At 41.2% G+C, this 24,291-nt stretch overlaps 1 protein-coding gene across 1 annotated transcript in view; it reads left to right on the plus strand.

The window, feature by feature from the left end:
* The window catches only part of CEP128 (centrosomal protein 128), a 406,629-nt gene that overhangs the window by 86,797 nt on the left and 295,541 nt on the right, over positions 1–24,291 (plus strand). The window contains exon 11 of the mRNA XM_034769285.1: positions 14,438–14,788. Coding sequence (XP_034625176.1) covers positions 14,438–14,788 — 351 coding nt within the window. The remainder of the gene's footprint in view (positions 1–14,437; positions 14,789–24,291) is intronic.

The following is a 24,291-nucleotide window of genomic DNA, read 5'->3' on the forward strand; positions in this document are numbered from 1 at the left end:
CACAAGGAAAACTCTATGGTTAGCAGAGTTAAGGACAATAAGAAGGAATTTTTTAAGAACTAAAAAAGAATCCCACCAATCATATTGGTCCTTTAGTAGATGGAAATGGTAGAATTATCAATGATAAGGCGGAAAAGACAGTGTTTAATATGTAAAAAGCAACAGAGGGTCCTGTGGCACCTTTGAGACTAACAGAAGTATAGGGAGCATAAGCTTCCGTGGGTAAGAACCTCACTTCTTCAGATGCAAGAGAAGTGAGGTTCTTACCCACGAAAGCTTATGCTCCCTATACTTCTGTTAGTCTCAAAGGTGCCACAGGACCCTCTGTTGCTTTTTACATATTAAACACTGTCTTTTCCGCCTTATCATTGATAATTCTACCATTTCCATCTACTAAAGGACCAATATGATTGGTGGGATTCTTTTTTAGTTCTTAAAAAATTCCTTCTTATTGTCCTTAACTCTGCTAACCATAGAGTTTTCCTTGTGTCCCTTTTACTTCTCATATTAATTTTCTACAATTCCTATCTTCTGATGTATATTCATTACTATCAACTTCCCCCTTCTTCCATTTGTTGTTATTTTTAATTTATTATAGCTGCTTTCCCTTCCCCTCTAATCCAGGTCAGGATTTTTTTAAACCAGTATGGCCTATCTTGTGCTTAATCTGCTATGACATTAATCCATAAGCATTCAAGATAATTTTTTTCTGATTTATCAGTGACTCAGAAACACGTAATGCCATTTTTGACAGTGCCACTCCCTCTCTCCTTTTGTCCATTCCGTCCTTCCTAAATAGGTTATAACCACTGATTTTAACATTCCAGTAGTGCGAATCATTCCACCAGCTTTCAGTAATACAACTAGATCAAATTTATGCTTAATAATGAGCAATTTCAGTTCTTCTTGTTTACCCAGGCTACTAGCATTGGTGTAAAGAAGTGGTCTCCAAACTTTTCATGGTCATGCCCCCTGCCCTGGGGAGCTGGGAGTGGGGCCACAGCTTTGACAGGGACGAGGCTGGGGCGGCCCGCCCTCTTCCCAGGGAGTGACGGCTGCCCCAGTCTGTTGCCAGCTTCCTGGCTTTATAAGTCCCTTCCTTCCTGACAGAGCCTGCTTGCAATCAATCCCTGACTCTTCCTCCAGGTTCAGCTTGTGGAGTTAATAGGCCTATCTGGCCACCTTAATACCTTCCAGTCCTGTGTGGGGTGGACACCCCATCACAGGCTTCATGTGTGTTTGTGGCTATGGTTGGGAGTTCCAAAGACCTAGCCATTTCATCTCACAGACTTCCAAAATAACACATTTCTTGCTATGATACCATCTACCTGATGTCCCTCTCCTACCACAAGCACATATTCTATCAGAGCCTAAGCAGCATCTTCAGTATGCTTTTGCAATGCACCAATAACTGAAATCTATAAAGCTATTATGTGGAGCAGCTTTCTCATGTTTGTCAAGCATGATGCACTGGACTTGGTTGGTTTCAGAGTAACAGCCGTGTTAGTCTGTATCCGCAAAAAGAAGAACAGGAGTACTTGTGGCACCTTAGAGACTAACAAATTTATTAGAGCATAAGCTTTCGTGGACTACAGCCCACTTCTTCGGATGCATATAGAATGGAACATATATTGAGGAGATATATATACACACATACAGAGAGCATAAACAGGTGGGAGTTGTCTTACCAACTCTGAGAGGCCAATTAATTAAGAGAAAAAAAACTTTTGAAGTGATAATCAAGCTAGCCCAGTACAGACAGTTTGATAATAAGTGAGAGAGTACTTACAAGGGGAGATAGAGTCAATGTTTGTAATGGCTCAGCCATTCCCAGTCCTTATTCAAACCGGAGTTGATTGTGTCTAGTTTGCATATCAATTCTAGCTCAGCAGTCTCTCTTTGGAGTCTGTTTTTGAAGTTTTTCTGTTGTAATATAGCCACCCGCAGGTCTGTCACTGAATGACCAGACAGGTTAAAGTGTTCTCCCACTGGTTTTTGAGTATTTTGATTCCTGATGTCAGATTTGTGTCCATTAATTCTTTTGCGTAGAGACTGTCCGGTTTGGCCAATGTACATGGCAGAGGGGCATTGCTGGCACATGATGGCATATATCACATTGGTAGATGTGCAGGTGAACGAGCCCCTGATGGTATGGCTGATGTGATTAGGTCCTATGATGATGTCACTTGAATAGATATGTGGACAGAGTTGGCATCGGGGTTTGTTACAAGGATAGGTTCCTGGGTTAGTGGTTTTGTTCAGTGATGTGTGGTTGCTGGTGAGTATTTGCTTTAGGTTGGGGGGTTGTCTGTAAGCGAGGACAGGTCTGTCTCCCAAGATCTGTGAGAGTAAAGGATCATCTTTCAGGATAGGTTGTAGATCTCTGATGATGCGCTGGAGAGGTTTTAGTTGGGGGCTGAAGGTGACAGATAGTGGTGTTCTGTTATTTTCTTTGTTGGGCCTGTCTTGTAGGAGGTGACTTCTGGGTACTCGTCTGGCTCTGTCAATCTGTTTTTTCACTTCAGCAGGTGGGTATTGTAGTTTTAAGAATGCTTGATAGAGATCTTGTAGGTGCTTGTCTCTATCCGAGGGATTGGAGCAAATGCGGTTATATCTTAGAGCTTGGCTGTAGACAATGGATCGTGTGGTGTGTCCTGGATGGAAGCTGGAGGCATGTAGGTAAGTGTAGCGGTCAGTAGGTTTCCGGTATAGGGTGGTATTGATGTGACCATCGCTTATTAGCACAGTAGTGTCCAGGAAATGGACCGCTTGTGTGGATTGATCTAGGCTCAGGTTGATGGTGGGATGGAAATTATTGAAATCATGGTGAAATTCCTCAAGGGCTTCTTTTCCATGGGTCCAGATGATGAAGATGTCATCAATGTAGCGCAAGTAGAGTAGGGGCGTTAGGGGACGAGAGCTAAGGAAGCGTTGTTCTAAGTCAGCCATAAAAATGTTGGCATATGGTGGGGCCATGCGGGTACCCATAGCAGTACCGCTGACTTGAAGGTATATATTGTCCCCAAATGTGAAATAGTTGTGGGTGAGGACAAAATCACAAAGTTCAGCCACCAGGTTAGCTGTGACATTATCAGGGATACTGTTCCTGATAGCTTGTAGTCCATCTTTGTGTGGAATATTGGTGTAGAGGGCTTCTACGTCCATAGTGGCCAGGATGGTGTTTTCTGGAAGATCACCGATGGATTGTAGTTTCCTCAGGAAGTCAGTGGTGTCTCGAAGATAGCTGGGAGTGCTGGTAGCATAGGGTCTTAGGACAGAGTCTACATAACCAGACAAGCCTGATGTTAGGGTGCCAATGCCTGAGATGATGGGGCGTCCAGGATATCCAGGTTTATGGATCTTGGGTAGCAAATAGAATACCCCTGGTCGGGGTTCTAGGCATGTGTCTGTACGGATTTGTTCCTGTGCTTTGTCAGGGAGTTTTTTTAGCAGATGGTGTAGTTTCTTTAGGTAATCCTCAGTGGGATCAGAGGATAATGGCCTGTAGAATGTGGTGTTAGAGAGCTGTCTAGCAGCCTCCTGGTCATATTCCAATTTATTCATGATGACGACAGCACCTCCTTTGTCAGCCTTTTTGATTATGATGTCAGGGTTGTTTCTGAGGCTGTAGATGGCGTTGTGTTCAGCATGGCTGAGGTTATGTGGCAAGTGATGTTGCTTTTCCACAATTTCAGCCTTTGCACGTCGACGGAAGCAATCTATGTAGAAATCCAGTCTGTTGTTTCGACCGTCCGGAGGAGTCCATGCAGAATCCTTTTTTTTTTTTTTTTTTTTGTAGTGCTGGTAGGGAGGATTTTGTGGGTTAGTATGCTGTTCAGAGGTATGTTGGAAATATTCTTTGAGTCGGAGACGTCGAAAGTAGGATTCTAGGTCACCACAGAACTGTATCATATTCATGGGTCTGGAGGGACTTGGTTGGTTGATCTGGTGCAAAGTTTGGGAGGGTTTGTACTCCAGTCTTTGTTAGACTGATACAGCTGATGCTCCTGATGCCCACCATCCTGATGAGAATACTGCTTGCTAGTCACGTACAGTGCGAATCCACACTGACACATACTCAAAAAGACTGTATGGATATTTACCCTTCAGTAACTGTATGGTTCTTGTTGGTGTGACTCTCATGAACCACCCTCCATTCCTGCTTTTGGAGTCTTCAGGTAATATGGGTTTTGAGTTGTAGGGGAACTGAGGGAGGATCAAGGCCATTTTGCCTTTTAGGTCCTTGCATGAGGAGGCATGGGGTGTAAGCGCAGTCCTGACGGATGCTGCTATTTAAAAGACTCCAATCTTGCATCAATGAGGCTCATGTGCACCTATCGTGGGATCCACACTGACAATAGTGTTTCAATGAAACACTGTTACTGTACGGTAAGTAACTATTCTTTTTTACACTGGGTCCACTGTGCAGCAGTTGGAAATAAATTGTTGCTGTTTTTTGAAGTTCTTCAGGGCAGGGGCTGTCTCTATATGTGTCTTGTACTACATCTGGCACAATGGCACCCAAATCTTACGGTCATAATAAAAAATAGTGGGGAAAGTGGTGGAGTTGTTTTGTGTGTGTGGGGAGGAAAGGGGGATAGTTCCCTCTCTTCCCCCTCAAAAACTTTCAAAAAATGTTTATCTTCAGGCAGAATCCAAGTCTTAACAAATAGAGTTTGAAAGGTATTGTTTGTTTTTAAATTTTGAGCTACCTTAAATGGCAGGATACACAGTTAACTCTGCCACAACTTAACTCTAGTAGTTGCTCTGCTTCTGCCATAATAAAATGTACCTTTGGTTTGTATAATGCTTTTGATACAAACTATCAAATATTGTAGAATTAGATAATAGCAGAAGGCCAGCGCCTGAGAGGTTCTTATGTGCTTAGCTTCAAGCTTTAGTCCTGTGAAGCTGTTGGAACAGATCATCAGGCTTAAGTGCGGCAGAACTCTGGGGCACCACATGGTTGAAATGACAATGGAGATCTTGACATCTCTAGATAAATTGAAATGACAATTGTTTATAATACTTTAAAATCCTAAAGCTAGAAAATTAAAAGAAAACCCAGCAAAAGTTCTGTTTGAAAAATACAATATTATGTTTCCAACTTAAATACCAACTATTCTTTGTTTAAAAAAAAATGTTAAAAAGTAAGGAAATGGAAAACTAAGAGTATACACACTACCATAAAATAAAATACACTCTTCTGATGATAGCAATCATCTACATAATCATTTTCACATTATCAAAACAATCTTAACTTACATAAAAATCAAAATTAAGCATAAAAACATTACATTATCATTTAGCTTTAGTAACATAACAGTTCTTATATACTCTATCTACCTAAATAGCTTTCTGTTTAAAATTCTTTAAATGCAGCCTATTAACAGGGCTACAATAAGCACAGATTCATAGATTCATAGATTCTAGGACTGGAAGGGACCTCGAGAGGTCATCGAGTCCAGTCCCCTGCCCGCATGGCAGGACCAAATACTGTTCTAGACCATCCCTGATAGACATTTATCTAACCTACTCTTAAATATCTCCAGAGATGGAGATTCCACCACCTCCCTAGGCAATTTATTCCAGTGTTTAACCACCCTGACAGTTAGGAACTTTTTCCTAATGTCCAACCTAGACCTCCCTTGCTGCAGTTTAAACCCATTGCTTCTTGTTCTATCCTTAGAGGCTAAGGTGAACAAGTTTTCTCCCTCCTCCTTATGACACCCTTTTTGATACCTGAAAACTGCTATCATGTCCCCTCTGTCTTCTCTTTTCCAAACTAAACAAACCCAATTCTTTCAGCCTTCCTTCATAGGTCATGTTCTCAAGACCTTTAATCATTCTTGTTGCTCTTCTCTGGACCCTTTCCAATTTCTCCACATCTTTTTTTAAAATGCGGCGCCCAGAACTGGACACAATACTCCATCTGAGGCCTAACCAGAGCAGAGTAGAGCGGAAGAATGACTTCTCATGTTTTGCTCACAACACACCTGTTAATACATCCCAGAAGTGGCTGGTCTAGTCCAGTCTCACTCAGGGACAGCTCTATGTTTTTTGCCGCCCCAAGCACGGCAGTCAGGCGGCCCTGACATTACAACATACCTTGCTAAATAGGATACCCCATTCAAGCAATCACTGCTCAGAAAATCAAAGTTCTTTTCAACTTTCCCTTACGGTACTTGTTGACTATCGGTCTCGTGACAGTATTTAGAAGAGTGAGTTCAAGAGGGTGTGAAACCGTTAAGAGGTGCCCGTGGATGGTGTGAGGCCGGTAGCGGCCCCCGGCGCGCCGGGACCGGGTCTTCTTGGAGTCGGGTTTCTTGGGAATGCAGCCCAAAGCTGGTGGTAAACTCCATCTAAGGCTAAATACTGCTCAGAAAATGACTACTATGACTTGTTTCACATAACATTTCTGATCAATAAGTCAAAATGATATCAAATTTAAGATTGTTTTGATAACATGGATGTGAAAATAATTATGTAGTTGTTTGTTGTAATTGGACCGTGGTAGTCTGTTTTATTTGATGGCAGTATTTATGCCCTTAAATTGTCAGTTCCTTAGTTTTTAACTTTTTTAAAAAAATGGGGAATAGTTGTTGTTGTTTATGTTGGAGATGTAACATTGTACTCTTCTAAACTTGAAGTTTTAAAAGTGTTTAATTTTTTTCTTTTCTGGATTTAAATGGGTATTATATATTTTTAATTATTTTTATATATTTTTAGTTTTGGATTCAGGATACAAAAATGATAATTAAGGGATTGCATTATTGCTGGAAAAATTATAGTCACTAGATATATTACTGTAACAACCTATTAGTATGTTCCAGATCACTGGTTTGTAGGATGATTCTGGAAAAAAAATTTGGCCAGGAGCACAAAACCATTGGCCATGATACATCATCATATGAAAAAACAGATCATGGAACAAAAACAAGTTTAAAACGTACAGTTGAGAACACTGTCGACTTCATATAATTTCTCTCGGGGACCCTCTGGTTACCTTGTATATCTTTCAGCTAAACAATATTCAGATATCACTAGGGAAGACAAACAACCATATAAACATATGAAGTTCAATTTTAGCTTGAACAGAGCCTATCAAACTGAAAAATGTAGTTTTAGAGCCAGTAATGTAGAGTCAGATTCAATCGTACAGACAGATCAGATGTTACATTGGTATTCAACTGCTCTATTAGTTTCTCAAGAGATCCTGATAAAGTGGTTTCCTATATTATTTTACTGTGTTTTGTAGGTTTTGGATCACTTCCTCCATTTCTTGCTTGGAAACTCCCCTTTAGCTGAAGAAAAGTGTTCCATCTCCCTTATTTCTAAGGACATGGTATTCTGGAAAAGCTAGATTTTCTGTTCATTTCAGTTCAGGTCTTTAGATAAAAATCTTTTATCACCAAAGTCTGTCAAATGCATGATCATGGGTTGGTTAGCCTCGCCCATTCAGGTGAGGCATCCTGGGTGCTATATTGTAAGCCATATGCACACCAAAAGTCATACTACCCTTCCCCAGGGGCTTCAAAGTCCATTAATTCACCCTGTTCTCTAGCGAACAACGTATCTACTCCATCTTACCCTATATTTTCCTGTTTCAGGAGTTCTGGTGTTTGGATTGGCTTCTGGCGTTAAGATAAATCAATGTGGTTCTGTCTTGATCTATTTTCTGGCATTTCCTCCATGTAACAAGCTGGCCTTCTCTCCCGCTCACAAAGGACCCACTGCCACACCCCGAGTCTCTTTCAGGCAATTTTATTTTTTGAAATACAAGCCAAACAGACAAAATCAGTTCCTCAGCCTACCCTAGGCTACAGCTCCCAGTGTTTTTCCCCCTTCAACCCTGTCCTTCCTGCTTTTGGGCTTCCTGCAGGAATCTTCTCTGTTACGTTCACTGAGCACTGCCAGCCAGGGCTTTCTGCCTGGAGGGCCACTTTTTCCTGGCAGATTCCTACTGCCTTTTCTCCCAAGGGACTCTGGCAGCCTCTTCTAGGAACTTCCTGCTGCTCCTGCTTTCTTCAGCTCTCTGGCTCCAACTCACTGGGTTTCTCTCAGCAGGTTCCCCCTGCCTTCCCTCACAGGGGACTTTGGCAGTCACTCCCAGGGAACTTTCTGCTTCTGGTCTGTCTGCCTATTCCCAGGGAGCCAGCAGTGAGAGCCCTATGGGTATACCTACTCTGCAATTAGATACCCGCAGCTGGCCCATGCCAGCTGACTCAGGCTTGTGGGGCTTGGCTAAGGGGCTATTTAATTGTGGTGAAGATGTTCGAGCTTTGGCTGGAGCCTGGGCCCTAGGACCTTGCAAGGTGGGAGGATCCCAGAGCCCTGGCTGCTTCCTGAGCCTGCAAGTCTACACTGCAATTAAACAGCCCCTTAGCCTAAGCCCTGTAAGCCCGAGTCAGCTGACATGGGCCAGAGTTGGTTTTTAATTGCAATGTAGACATACCCTATGTCTGCTCTCTCTGCCCCTTTTTGGACTAATTCTCCGGCCTGATTCATCCATGCTTCACCCCTCTAAGGCCCAGGTGCCTTCTCTTGTAGCCCAGTTGAGGTCTGCTGACCAGGCATAGGTGCATTTGCCTTGCTCCCTCATAAAGGGCCAATGTCAACTTGAGTCACCCTCATTGTATTCAATACCTCTAATGGTAAATATGCAAAGCTAATTCTTCCCCTCAGGCAGTTCCTATTATGCTGAATGTGGGAATGGGTTGAATGACTAACTTGGCAGAACCCCAAAAATAAATATAAAAAAATTAAGTAAAGCAAGACTGGTTTATTTATTTCTAGATAGAAAGTTCTATTTCACTTGCAGGAATTGCTAAGTAAAATGTAAGAGCATACATTTGAATTAATTCTTTAGATCCACAGGCTAGATTTTCCCTGGTGGAAATCAAACTGGTTGCTGGTGTCTATAAGTTAATTATATCTCTTTGTGCTTAAGGATAAATAATCCAAAGAAATGTTTCCCTACAGTGAATATTATTATTCATAAAATGGAGGTTAACATTTTACTTCTCCACAGTGAGATGAGTGTCTTCAATTAATTGAACATTGTTTTCTGTACTTTGCTTAAGCTTAGAATAATGTTTCATTAACAAGTACATGGAAAATGTAGTTATATGAACAAGATGTGTTCTCTTAAGGTTTGTGGAGAAATAATTATTTTTAATGACCCAGAAAGTCTGGAGAACCTATTATTTTGGACTGACATCCCTTATGCTATCACCAGAGAGTCAGTACATGGAAAGTGATAACAGCATTTGTAATCAAGTATTGTTTGGTGTATGAGTCAAAAGGTTAGCCATTGTATAAAAGCTGTGGAAGGGTAGGCATAATGATTTCTGATGTTTTATTTGGCTGCTTTAACTTATATCATGTTCCAAATTTGAATCCATAGCCTTCAAAGGTTACAGTATATAAATATTGTGTGTAAGTATCTTTTTTTAAAATTCTCTTCTTAGTCAGGCAGATTTTACAAGTTTAAACAGTTACTTTTCTTGATAAACCAAAAATCATATTTGTGTATAGGATAGTAGAGCAAGTTTGTGGTCATTCTCTATATTTAAACGTTCACCAGTAGACACATTTCCATTTTACTTTATTGATATTTATATAAGACTTAGCTTGGTATTCTTATTTATTATTTTAATATTTGTACTACAGTTGTGCCTAAGGGTCCCAACTAAGATACAAGTCTCATTGTTCTCATCTTTGTACAAATACATAATGAGAGACAGTCACTGTCCGGAAGAGCTTGCAATCTAAATTGACAACACAGACAGTAAGCGCAAGGAGAAAAACTGGTACAGAGAAGGAATATACTTGTTGAAGGTCACACAGCAGGTCATTTGTAAAGTTGGGATTAGAACCCAGGTCGACTTTCGGTGCAGTATCCTATTTACTAGATCACACTGCCTCTTCATACTCATTACAAGGAATGCCCAGAGACTAATGCAGAAAGTAATGTAATCTTGTTTAGTTGTCAGACAATTGTAAAATAAGGGTGACAACTCTGTTTTGATGGTGAAGGAGGGATTCTAGGGCTTTCCCCATTTTTACCCACTTATCATTTTCCCCCTCTCCCAAGACCTTGCGTTAGGCTAGCTCCTGCTTCTGGCAAAGGAAGACTGAATGCTGCTTCCTCTGAAATCGAACACTATTACTTTTGGATTAGCCAAAAGGAGTTGCTCAATAGTTATATGACATACTCTGCCAAAAGAGGTTAAGGACATTGCCTCTAACTTGGTTCTTGCTCTGTGCTAAAGACAGTAGTTAAAACCATTCATACTTATTGTTTTTAAATTATTAACCTGACTGGACAATGGCATTAACAAATCATTGCCTGTCTCATTCACTGTTCTTACAGCATCTCAGGAGTAGAAAACTGTTATTTCATAATCCATACCTTGCCTAGTGCTTGGTTGTTCAGGGTCTCTAACTCTTACTAATGTTAATTTTATGTGCACACAGTGAGGGAAAAAATTATGTTTGAGAAAGGCAGGCCCATAGTAAAGAGATGTTGCTGTTAGCACCCACCCTCCTCCTCTTAATGAGTGGTTAACCAATATTTATGATGTTTTTTTCTTTTTACAAACCTCAATAAAAGAGCATACATTCAATGCTCTGTGCACTCTGGCAATCATTTTTTAAAAATACACTAATAAGGAAAAAGACCCATCAGTTACCAGCAGTCAAAAAAAGTAATGCAGCAAGAGTATAAATATAAAAAGAACTTATCAACCTGCCCACACAATCTCAAGTCCCACACCACCACTAACCAGCCCTACTGAACACTCATCTCCTCACAGGTGAGGGAGTAAAAACCATGTGCCCTGAAAGCTAACAAACATGGGCTATTAGAGGCCAGTGGAAGAAGCAAGTTACAGTGGTCTGGGGCCTTAGTGTAGAATGCCCTGCTAGCAAACCTCTCTTTCTTCACAGTGGGGCTTCCTCTTAGGTGTCTTCACTGACTACAGCTGTGGCAGGATGTCATGAGGAGAGAGGATTTCTTTTAGGTAGGTTACAGGCAACTTAGGGCTTTTTATAGGTCAAATAGTCATAAAATGAATCCAGAAATTGATAATTACTTTGTTCAGTGCTCTCAGAGGGTGATGCTGGAAAAGCCTGGAATCCAAGAGTGGCTTCATCTATCCTTTAAAACTCAGGATTTTACCAAGATAAAATAGCACTGTGTGCTTCTTTTTCTTTGTCTAGTTAATCTTGTGAATATGCATCATTATCTTGGTGCTTTGTCAGCAATATTATGAGATCATCTAGTTAATAGTTGCCCTGTGGCCTTTGCTGGACTGGTATATCAATAAGATACAGACAGACTGTGTTTACTTGAATTCAGATGGAAATAACAAGTTATAAAGTCTTAGTACTGATGAGTAGAGAATTTACAATATTAGATGATTGATAATTAATAGTAAATTTTTTTTATTAACATAAGAATGGCCGTACTGGGTCAGACCAAAGGTCCAACTAGCCCAGTATCCTGTCTGCCGACAGTGGCCAATGCCAGGTGCCCCAGAGGGAGTGAATCTAACAGGTAATGGTCAAGTGATCTCTCTCCTGCCATCCATCTCCACCCTCTGACAAACAGAGGTTAGGGACACCATTAAAGGTATGGTTGTTTATATTTCTCCTTAGCACAATGTAGATGCCTCTCCCACCTCTGAAGGTCAGCCCTTTACATCACAGGACCATACAATTTGACATACCAAAGCAGATGAATAATCCATCAAATCTGGTATCCAACCTCTGGTAGCAGCCAATGCCTAATGTTTTGGAGAAAGGCAAATGCGCTCTTCCACCATAATGTGCTTGGTCAGTAGCATAACTGTGTACATGGAGGGATGCAGGGGAATTCCTTCTTGGTGTTCTGAAGCATAGGAGATGACATGCACACAATACTCTGAGAACCCTTAAGGATAATCCTTTTCTTTTTACCCATCCTTATGCCCTTTTTGCATGGCAATCATCCTTCCTGCTGAGGGCATGGAAAGGCTCCTCTGACAGCTCTTGAACTTCTCCCTTTCGTCATCTGGAATAGGTCATGGCTTCTTCTGGAGGCTGTGTGATGCAATTGTATTGGCTCGTGGGGTTAATTGTAGAGTCATAACAATCAGACTTCTCTTTCTAGAAGTTGAGCCTATTGCCTCCCCTGTACTCTTTCAGCATCTGCTGCTCTCTGAAAAAGAGGTGAAGGTCTCAAAATCCAGCCTCAAACCTTCTAGTACATAAAGTTGCCTCTGGACTCATGAGATTGGGTGAACACTAAAAGATCAAGTTTCTACAAACATCACCAAAATGGGGAAAACAAAGATTACATGATAAATAAGCAAAATTACTGCTAATAAATAGAACATAAGAATGGCCATACTAGGTAAGACCAAAGGTCCATCTAGCCCAGTATCCTGTCTTCCAACAGTGGCCAATGCCAGGTGCCCCAGAGGGAATGAACAGAACAGGTAATCATCAAGTGATCCATCTCCTGTCACCCATTCCCAGCTTCTGGCAAACAGAGGCCAGGGCCACCATCCCTGTCTATCCTGGCTAATAGTCATTGATGGACCTATCCTTCATGAATTTATCTAATTATTTTTTGAACCCTGTTATAGTCTTGGCCTTCACAGCATCCTCTGGCAAAGAGTTCCAGAGGTTGACTGTGTGTTGTGTGGAAAAAATACTTCCTTTTGTTTGTTTTAAACCTGCTGCCTATTAATTTCATTTCATGACCCCTAATTCATGTGATATCAGAAGGAGTAAATAACAAGTCCTTATTTACTTTCTCCACACCAATTTTATAGACCTCCTTAGTTGTCTTTTTTTCCAAGCTGAAAAGTCCCAGTTTTATTAATCTCTGCTCATATGGAAGCTGTTCCATACCCCTAATCATTTTGTTGCCATTTTCTGTATCTTTTCCCAATTCTAATATATCTTTTTTGGGATGGGCCAACCACATCTGCATGCAGTAGTCAAGATGTGGATATACCATGGATTTATATAGAGGCAATGTATTTTCTGTCGTCTTATCTATCCCATTCCTAATGATTCCCAACGTTCTGTTAGCTTTTTTGACTGCCGCTGCACATTGAGTGAGTGGATATTTTCAGAGAACTATCCACAATGATGCCAAGATCTCTCTCATGAGTGGTTACAGCTAATTTAGACCCCATCATTTTATATGTATAGTTGGGATTAGGTTTTCCAATGTGCATTATTTTGCATTTATCAACATTGAATTTTATCTGCCATTTTGTTGCCCATGCTATTTTCATGAAGCATTTGTGGAGCTTTAATATACAGAAAGATGCTTGTATAAAATGGAGAGACTGCAGACTCATTTATATAGAGAGTAATGAATGTCAGAATATGTAAGATGTTTAAAATTGCATTTATTTCTTTCACCACCTATATTAAAATTAAAATAGAAGGAAAGCATAGATCTTGTCTTAGTGTCTTTCCTGCTCTATAAATATTTGGCCTCTAGGAGAAAGTTATATAGTTTTCAGAACCGCATTGAGACAGTGTAGATTAGGTATGCCTCTAGGTATGACATTCTGGGCTGTGAGATTTTTATCAGTGGGATGTTCAGTGAAATATATGACTAAGAGATGGAACACCTACAAGGATAACCCAAATATGCTGCAAGAAGTGGTCCTGGTGATTGTGTAGCTGGCATTCTTATTTCTGAGTTAGTACTGAATCAATATCCCAGTTTGGTTTTAAGGGGTGCTGTGCAGCTGGAGATAAACACAGTATGTTGGCCATCTGAGGTTATTGAAAATCCCATAGTGCATTTTGAAAGAGCAGGAATAGCAACTCGAATAATCTTCCAATTTACTTAAATTCCCACAATGATTTCAATTACATAGTGTTCTTTACTTTCTGTCCTAAAGTATTGCTGTGTGCTATTCATTTTTTGTAAAAATGTATTTTCAAAAAAAGACTGATTTAACTAGCTGTATACTAGAATTCACAGCAAGATCAGTTTTTAAAATACCCTTTTTAAAAAAATTGTGTCTGCTTATGAAACATTCAGGAACGGGTGGTTGGGTGAGGGAATATTTGACTTGTGATTAAGTATTAGATATTGGCTTGAGTCACAAAACTTTAGCCAAGATTTTAAGCACCAAAAGGGGAGTGTTTGGATTCCAGGTACTTACAGTAAAATTCAAGATAATATAAATGTACTGTTTGTACCCTCTGTTGGAGTGCGAAGAGTTGCCATTACAGGGAGATGTATTCTGTGATATAACAGGTTCTTGCATCTTTAGTTACAATGATCTGCTAAGTTGTTGCACGTAATCTATAAATAGGAAAGTAATTTATTCATAAGCTACACTGTATGTTGCTATACTACTATTTCATATTGTGTATCCCTAAGGACTGTACTTTTATAATACAATGTGTTTGTATACAGGTGTTAACATCTGACTTGGAAAACAGGGAGAAGCAGCAACAAAGGATGCTGGACCAGCTGAAGGAGATACAGAGCTGCTACAAGGCCTGTGAGAGTGAACGGAGGCAAACTGAACTCCAAACTGCTGAGCTGGCCCAGCAACTTGAAGAGTCTACTAAGGAAGCAGATCGATACCTTGCTGAATTCAGGCAGTCTGAGACCCTTAGGCTAGAGACTGAGAAGAAGAAAGAAGAGTTGAAAGTGAAAGCTCAGGAATCCATTCGACACTGGAAGCTGAAATATAAGAAATTGGAACGTGATATGGCAAAACAGAATGAAACCATCAATCAGCTGATGGACAAGAGCAATCAGGTAAGAGCAGAGCCTTTATTTTTCTTCTCCTTTCCCTTTTTATTTTAGAAATAGAGATGAGGATGTGACATATGCACTTGCCATCTAACAATTGCACTGTGAATTTACATAGGCCACAAAACAGCTGGCAGATACTAATGACTTTCTTTCTGTTGACCTATGCTGGATTCATACTCTCAGCCTAGAAGTAAAAGGAGGGGTTTAGAATTATTAGGAACTGGGGAAACTTTTGGGAAAAGGGGAGCCTATACAGGAAGGATGGGCTCCATCTAAACCAAAAAGGAACCAGATTGCTGGCACTTAAAATTAAAAAGGTTGTTTAACAGTTTTTAAACTAAGGGCTGGGGGGGAAGCTGACAGGTGCAGAGGAGCATGTGGGTCAGACAGAGGCATCCCTTAGGGGAGGAGCTATTAATGGAGATTCTCTATGTCCTAGTAAGGAGGAGAGAATGGAAGATGATAAAATACGGGTAGGATCTGATGAGAAACAGCAAATGAAAAAAAGTCCCATTCAATTACATCATGTAATGTCAGACAGCTAAAAAGTGACAAGTTTTTAAAGTGCTTGTATACCAATGCTAGGAGTCTAAATAATAAGATGGGTGAACCAGAGTGCCTTGTATTAAATGAGGATATTGATATAATAGACATCACAGAAACTTGGTGCAATGAGGATAATCAATGGGACACAATGGTACCAGGGTATGAAATATATTGGAAGGACAGAACAGGTCGTGCTAGTGGAGGAATGGCACTATATGTGAAAGAAAGCACAGAATCAAATGAAGTAAAAATCTTAAATGAACCAAACTGTACCATGGAATCTATATAGATAGTAATTCCGTGCTCGAATAATAAGAATATAGCAGTAGGGATATATTACCAACCACCTGACCAGGATGGTGATGATGACTGTGAAATGCTCCGGTAGATTAGAGAGGCTACGAAAATAAAAAAACTCAATAATAATGGGGGATTTCAGCTATCCCCATATTGCCTGTGTACATGTCACCTCAGGACGGGATGCAGAGATAAAGTTTCTTGACACCTTAAATGACTGCTTCTTGGAGCAGCTAGTCCTGGAACCCACAAGAGGAGAGGCAATTCTTGATTTAGTCCCAAGTGGAGCACAGGATCCGGACTAAGAGGTGAATATAGCTGGACTGCTTGGTAATAGTGACCATAATATAATTAAATTCAACATCCCTGTGGTAGGGAAAACATCACAGCAGCCCAACACTGTAGCATATAATTTCAGAAATGGGGACTACACAAAAATGAGGAAGTTAGTGAAAACAGAAATTAAAATCTACAGTGCCAAAAGTGAAATCATTGCAAGCTGCATGGAAACTTTTTAAAGACACCATAGTAGAGGCTCAACTTAAATTTATACACCAAATTAAATGTATACTCCCAAACATAGTAAGAGAACCAAAAAAGTGCCACAATGGCTAAACAAAGTAAAAGAAGCAGTAAGATGCAAAAAGGCATCCTTTAAAAAGTGGTAGTTAAACCCTAGTGAGGAAAATAGAAAGGAGCATAAACTCTGGCAAAGTGATGTGTAAAAATATAATTAGGAAGGCCAAAAAAAGAATTTGAAGAACAGCTAGCCAAAGACTCAAAAGTAATAGCAAATATTTTTTTAACTACATCAGAAGCAGGAAGCCTGCTAAACAACCAGTGGGGCCACTGGACGATTGAGATGCTAAAGGAGCACTCCAGGACGATAAGGCCATTGTGGAGAAACTAAATGAATTCTTTGCATCGGTCTTCACGGCTGAGGATGTGAGGGAGATTCCCAAACCTGAGCCATTCTTTTTAGGTGACAGATCTGAGGAACTGTCCCAGATTGAGGTGTCATTGGAGGTGGTTTTGGAACAAATTGATAAACTAAACAGTAATAAGTCACCAGGACCAGATGGTATTCACCCAAGAGTTCTGAAGTTCACTCAAATGTGAAATTGCAGAACTACTAACTGTAGTCTGTAACCTATCGTTTAAATCAGCTTCTGTACCGGATGACTGGCAGATAGCTAATGTGATGCAACTTTTTAAAAGGGCTCCAGAGGTGATCCTGGCAATTACAGGCCTGTAAGCCCGACTTCAGTACCGGCAAACTGGTTTATACTAGTACTATAATAAAGAACAATATTGTCAGACATATAGATGAACATAATTTGTTGGGGAAGAGTCAACATGCTGTGAGCACAGTTAGATGACACTGATTATAATAGTGGTGTCTGGTCTTCATTGGAGCTCTTACTGGTGATAGTGATGGTAAGAAATTCTAGGAGTTATGGCTGAGTACACTAGACCTTGGTTTTATGTCTCATCTAAAAGACAGCAGCATAGCTTCCCTTATTTTGTGGGATTGGTGGCTGATTTAGAAGGAACAGAACCACCTCTTGAGTCAACAGAACAATTTCTTGCAACACTTGGGATTTTCTTTGGAGCTCTCTCTTCAAAGTTTTCATCATCATCTCATTCTGCAACTTCTCAGTGCTGGTGGGATTGCAACCCAAGGAGAGTGTGGTTACAGGCTTAGAGTGCTATGATTAATGAAATTTTTATCTTTCAGTAATTGGCTGAAAAATTAGCATTGTAATTGCAATTATAGAGTAATGGAGTTTAAGGGCAGAAGGGACCACAAGATCATCTAGTCTGACCTCCTGTATATCACAGGCCACCCAGCATCCTCACCTTAACCCCCAAACCAAAATTAAACCAAAGTATTACAACTCACAGAAATGTAGACTGTTATGTGCCGGAGGCAGAGAATAAGAGGGACTGAGGTGCACTAGTGCCCAAGGTCCTCCCAATGACAGGCAAGTGATTATAAGATACACCCAAATAATCCTGGCGAGTGACCCACAACTACACGCTGCAGAGGAAGACCAAAACCTGCCAAAGTCACTGCCAGTCTGTCCTCGGAGAAACTTCCTTCTTGACTCCCATATGGATATCAGTTAGACCCTGAGCTAGTGAGCAGGAACCAGCCAACCAAGCACCTGAGACAGAGAATGCTCAGTGCTACCTCAGAGCCCAATACTGGTCTCAGTAAAATGTGTTTTGAATAATAAAAGTAGAAAAAACAAAAACGTGTAACCTGAAATAATTGAAATGTGATCAAACCACATTTGGTCCATCAGCAAACCACTTTAACAGAATGTTAAGGTTGGATGGGTTCAGCCTAACATTTAAAGTTGAGGAAATGCCAGATCAAAGATTGCACATAGAACTTTAACTCTTTCCTGTTGTATGTGTGCATTACAATAAAATCATTAGTATGAACACTGTGGCAAATGGCTGACACTATTGTGGTGGGTCAGTGCGCTGCCCCTTGCCCTTATTGTTGGGCATTGATGGGTCCACTAGTGCCCTGGTGGGGGAGAGAAGGGGAGCCGGGAAGGGACCCGCGTCTGCCCCTACTCCAGGTCCCAGCCCCTTCAGCTTCACTGGCTTCTTACCCTCTTTCCCCTTGGGCAGGGTTTCTCTCGGTCCTCTGTGCTGGGGGAGTACCTCTGCTCTGCTTGGGCAGGGTTTCTCTTCCCCTGGTACTCCTCCAAACTACAGTCAGTTCTTCTTCCCTTCTGTCTGACGGAATAGGCTTTTTTTATTAGATCTCTGGCATGGTCTTAATTGGCTCCAGGAGCTCTAATTAACCTGTAGTAACCTCTCCTCAGTCCTCAGGGAATAAGGCCCTGATCATCCTGAGGCTTATATAGCTCCCATTGAACACTCTCCTGCTGCCCTTTGGCCTTGCAGTATCATAACACACACACTTTCTCGGTGTTGTATCGTTTGCCCATAACCGTAGACACATATATTACACTGCTCTACAGCCAAAATGCTTCTGAAATAAATGTAGTCAAACTTTACTAATTCTGGATCACTGAGAATGAAAATGATGCTTAAAATTGATGATTGCCTCTAGTTTTCAAGATATGCTATTGGGTCAGTATATACAACCCTTGACTTGGGAATGGCGGAGGATAAGTGAGTTATAAAGGGAAGGGATCTCAATTTAAACCAGAAATGACTAAAATACATCTTTGACTGGATCTAGGAATAAATCTATGACTGGGTTTGGACAGTACTTGCTTTTTAGGCAAAACAATGAATGATGAAATCTGAAGCTGGTATTGCGTCATACGTGATATGAATTGCATCATGTTATTCCTAGAAGTCATGGATGATGCAATCATAACAAAGCTTACATCACTCTGCTGAACAAATTGCCCTATATCAGCTCTAGAAATCATACAGTGTCGTGCTCTCATTTGTCAGTGTTTGATTTTGCAAAGGGACACATTTCTGTTTAACCAAAGTGAGCAGAGATGCCTCGTACTTGTGTGAACAGTGCAGATAACTTCTGCTATGTTTTGTGGTGAAGTGACTTTTGCATCACAAAAGCGCCGTATAACCACTATGGTTAAGAAAGCCTATCACCTTTATTTTGGCTACAAAATTGGAGATCAGGACAAGAGGTGGGCCCCACACATATGCTGCAACACTTGTGCAACAAATCTTCGCCAGTGGTTGAACAGGAAAAGGAACTCTATGCCTTTTGCAGTGCCAATGATTTGGAGAGAGCCAACAGATCATACCAGCAATTGTTACTTCTGAATGGTGCCTCTCGTTGGGAAAGGTGTGTCAAAGAAGAAAAAGTGGACTGTGCATTATCCAAACATTCCATCAGCTATACGCCCAGTACCCCACGGAGAAGGACTGTCGGTTCCTGATGCACCAGAATCATTCTCACTTGAGTCAGACGAGGAAGAGGATGAAACTTCTGGTCCTGAGCCATCAATGTCACAGGACCCACATTTTCTCCCATCCTTCTCCTCTTAACCACACCTCAGAACACAAGGTGAACTGAATGACCTTGTCAGGGATTTGGAACTACCTAAGAGTAAGGCAGAGCTGTTGGGCTCCAGACTACAGCAGTGGAATCTCCTGGCAGGTGATGTTAGGGTTTCCATGTTCCGTGACCGTCAAAAGGATCTTGTCCCATTCTTCTTCATGGAAGGTGATCTTGTAGCCTGCAACAACATCGATGGTGTGATGGCAGCCCTCAACATCGTTCACAATCCAGATGAGTGGAGACTGTTCATTGATTCATCGAAGATGAGTCTTAAAGCTGTTTTACTGCATAATGGCAATGTTTTGCCATCAATTCCAGTTGGTCATGCAGTCCATATGAAGGAAATCTATGACAACATGAAACAACTTTTGAGGTGCATAAACTATGCCCAACCTCAGTGGCAGCTTTGTGGTGATTTGAAGGTTGTTGCTCTCTTGCTTGGTCTGCAGACTGGATACACAAAGTACTGCTGTTTTCTCTGCGAATGGGATAGTCGTGCAAGAGATTCCCACTACGTCAAGAAAGATTGGCCACTCCGACAGTCATTGTAGCCTGGGAGGAAAAGTGTTCAGCATCCACCACTTGTTGAATCAAGGAAGATTTTGTTACCACCCTTACACATCAAGCTGGGTCTGATGAAGAACTTTGTCAAGGCCATTGACAAAACACAAGCAGCTTTCAAGTACCTCCGTGGAAAATTTCCAAGGTTAAGTGAAGCTAAGATAAAGGAAGGTGTCTTTGTTGGTCCTCAGATTCGTGAACTTCTTCGAGATGATGCAATTGACCATGCACTGCATGGCAAGGAAAAGACGGCATGGAAAGCCTTCCAGTTAGTGGCAATAAATTTTCTCGGAAACAACAAGGCAGACAACTACAGGTTGTTGGTGGAAAACCTCCTCAAGGCATCCAAAAGCGTTAGTTGCAACATGTCACTAAAGATGCATTTATTGCACTCTCATCTATATTTTTTTCCACCGAACTGCAGAGCAGTGAGCAATGAGCACGGCGAGCGATTTCACCAGGACATTGCAACAATGGAGAAACACTATCAGGGCAAATGGAGCCCATCAATGCTTACAGACTATTGCTGGACAGTGACAAGAGATGCTCCATTTAATGAATACAGGAGACAAGCCAAGAAGCGCCGAGTAGACACTGAATAGGACTAAACTATGTACATAATAGTTTTTTGCCTTTTGTTTCATAATAAATTTTATTTATATAACCCTTTTGCTGATTTTTAAAGTGTTACATAAACAGGACAGGTGAAATATTATCATGTAAAGCAACCATAAACACATGAAAAGACCTAGGTTTACAATTTATGATTAAAACTCTACTATCTACACAATATACATAGACATAAAATGTAAAAACTTAAATATCTTAGAAACAGTAGTCAATCAGTTGTTTTAATTGTCATATTTGAATTCAGCACATCAAAATACATAATAAATAGCATATTTTATCTCTGAAGCAGACGACTTCTCGAAAATTGTAGACCAGTGTTACATGTGTATTATATTGTGTGGGCTAGAAAGACCTATGGAAGTCTCTTGTATAAATCACAAGGAGCCTTGTGCACTAAACAAGATTAAACTTACAAAGTTGTAAATACTTTTAAGCTGTTTTGGAGGTTTTGAGAAATAGTATAAGATGGAGCTTTTGTGCATGTGCATATGTCATTAAAGACAGTAATGTAATGTATATAGATGGAGTAAAGATTCTTCATGCAATCTTAACAGGCATTTCCTGGCTGTTTTTAAGTAGTGGTTCTGAGAATGCATAAATTTAAAAAATTTTCATAGAACCAAGTTTCCATAGAACAATAAGGCAACCTTCTCTGAAGAGAGGTATCTTCTGTCAACATTTCAGCATATTGTCCAAAATTAAAAAAAAAAAAACACAGACTACCTAAAGTTAGGCTCTGAAATGCATATGTAGGTATCTACATAAATAGCTAGATTTTCCAAAAAGATGAGCACCCAACAGCTCTCACTTACTTCACTCTCCTTGTACTAAAAGCAGCTAAGCCTTTCCAAACGGTCCAAAAGAGCCCTACACAGTTTTGGGCTGAAACCAGACCTAGAAAATTTCTGTTCAAAAGCTGAAACTTTCAGAAAATGGTGAATGTTTGGAAACACTTTGGCAAACTTGACTATAGCTGTTGCTAGTGCTCCATCAAAAATACTGTACAGGTACTGTAATACTTGTAGCATATTCATGTGAAGGGTTTAAAGCTGCTTTATACATGCTAATCAACAGCTCTGTGAGGAAAGTAGTATCCCAATTTTATAGTTGGAGAAAATTTATGACCTGGAAATGCTAAATGAATTGCTTAGGGTCACAAGTCAATTGGAGAATGAGTGAATCAAACTACCAGTTCCCCACTGTAACCATTAGACCGGGGTCCCCAACGCAGTGCCCGTGGGCACCCACTGGGGCGTCTAAGTGCGCCCACGTACTGGCTGGCAGATGAGCATCTGCTGAAATGCCGCCGAGAAGCAGCGTCATCCAGAGGTGTCGCTGCCAAAATCGGCGGCATTCCGGTGGCGACGCCTCTGGATGCTGTTGCTTCTCGGCGGCATTTCGGCAGCAACGTCTAGTGACGTTGCCGCTTGTCGGCGGCATTTCCGCAGATGCTCGTCCGCTGCCACAGTCCTCCGTGGCTCGTCGTCTGGCACCCTCCAGACTAAAAAGGTTGGGGATCACCGCGTTAGACCATAGTCCTGATGCCATGTCTTTGTACAAAATAGCATTATACGGTGTGGTATAGAGAATAGATCAATGGATTGGGACTCAGGAAACCTGATTTCTATTCCTGGCTCTGCCACTCATCTGCTGGGTGACCTTGGGCAAGTCATTAACCTGCATGCTTTAGTTTTCCCATCTGTAAAATGGGGATAATGATATTTGCCTCCTCTGTAAAACACTGAGATCTGTTGAGGAACAGCAATAACTAGGTATTACAATTCTTATTCACATTTATAAAGCACAATAGGATAGTGCTTTACTCACATTTAAAAAAAATCCCTCTACCCTGAGAAGCTTAAAAATGTAAATTAAATCAATGTAGAACACTTAATCTAGACAAAGGAAAGCATTAGAGAAAGGAGGGATGAGAGTTAAAAGAAAGATAACATGAGTTATATAGAAAGTGAATAACGTATGTTTTGATATTTTAAAATAAAGACTGAGGTAGAGCAAAAGGTGAAGAACAGACAGCATGGGAGTTGAATACATGTTAAAAAAAAAAAAAAAAGTAAGGAAGGCGGTTTTGAAGCTCAGTTACAAGCCCACAAAACTAGTTTTTGTATAAAACAGGGATCGGCAATCTTTGGCACACGGCTCGCCAGGGTAAGCACCCTAGTGGGCCGGCTGGTTTGTTTACCTGCCACGTCCACAGGTTCGGCCAATCGCAACTCCCACTGGCCATGGTTCGCCGCTCTAGGCCAATGGGGGCTGTGGGAAGCGGCGTGGGCCGAGGGATGTGCTGGCCGCTGCTTCCTGCCAAAGGTTGCTGATCCCTGGTATAAAAGGATAGATGAGCACAATCTTTGTGATGGCAACTCAAATAGTGCTGTAATGAGATTGAATCTTCCTACCGATATTGTATTTAAGGTTGTCTGAATTGAATTTTTCTCTTTTAAGTTTTAAATTTTTCCCATTAAAGATGCATAAAAATGCTAAATGGTACTGGTATGTTTTTATCCTTATTTAAAAATCTGTTTGAATCTTGTTTTCCACATTAGAAATTATCAGCACCTTGCTAACAGGTTTGACAGATGTGTCTGACATCTGAAAAACAACTTCTTACTAGTGGATATATAATATAAAATAAACTGCACGTCATTATGGGGACAAAACACAAATATCTTATTGTGTATATATATATTTAAAATAGTGACACACACACTTTGCATCTCAGGCCTTGTCTACACTACGAGAGTAGTTCGATTTTACTTAAATCGAATTTTTGGAATCGATATTGCAAAGTCGAACGTGTGTGTCCACACTAAGGACAGTAATTCGACTTTGTGAGTCCACACTAACGGGGAAAGCGTCGACATTGGAAGCGGTGCACTGAGGGCAGCTATCCCACAGTTCCCGGAGTCCCCGCCGCCCATTGGAATTCTGGGGGGAGCCGCAAATGCCTTCTGGGTAAAAAAAAAAAAGGGGCCAGGGTGCTTTTGGGTAACTGTCGTCATCCGTCCATCACTCCCGCCCTCCCTCCCTCCCTGAAAGCGCCGGCGGGAAATCATTTTGCGCACTTTTCCAGTCATTGACAGCGCGGACGCCACAGCACTGTGAGCATGGAGCCCGCTGCAACCATCGCTGCAGTTGTGGCCGCTCTCAACGCCTCGCAGCTTATCATACAGGTTGCCCTGAGGCAGATGCAGAAAAGTCAGGCGAGGAGGCTACGTCAACGCGGTGATGGCCTGAAGTCTGAGAGTAGCACAGACCTCTCAGAAAGCAGGGGACCCAGCGCCGAGGACATCACGGTGGCAATGGGTCATGTTGATGCTGTGAAACGGCGATTCTGGGCACGGGAAACAAGCACTGAGTGGTGGGACCGCATAGTGCTGCAGGTCTGGGATGAATCACAGTGGCTGCGAAACTTCCGCATGCGGAAGGGAAC

This window comes from Trachemys scripta, chromosome 4, assembly GCF_013100865.1.
Source record: "Trachemys scripta elegans isolate TJP31775 chromosome 4, CAS_Tse_1.0, whole genome shotgun sequence".
In the NCBI taxonomy this organism is placed as follows: domain Eukaryota; kingdom Metazoa; phylum Chordata; order Testudines; family Emydidae; genus Trachemys; species Trachemys scripta.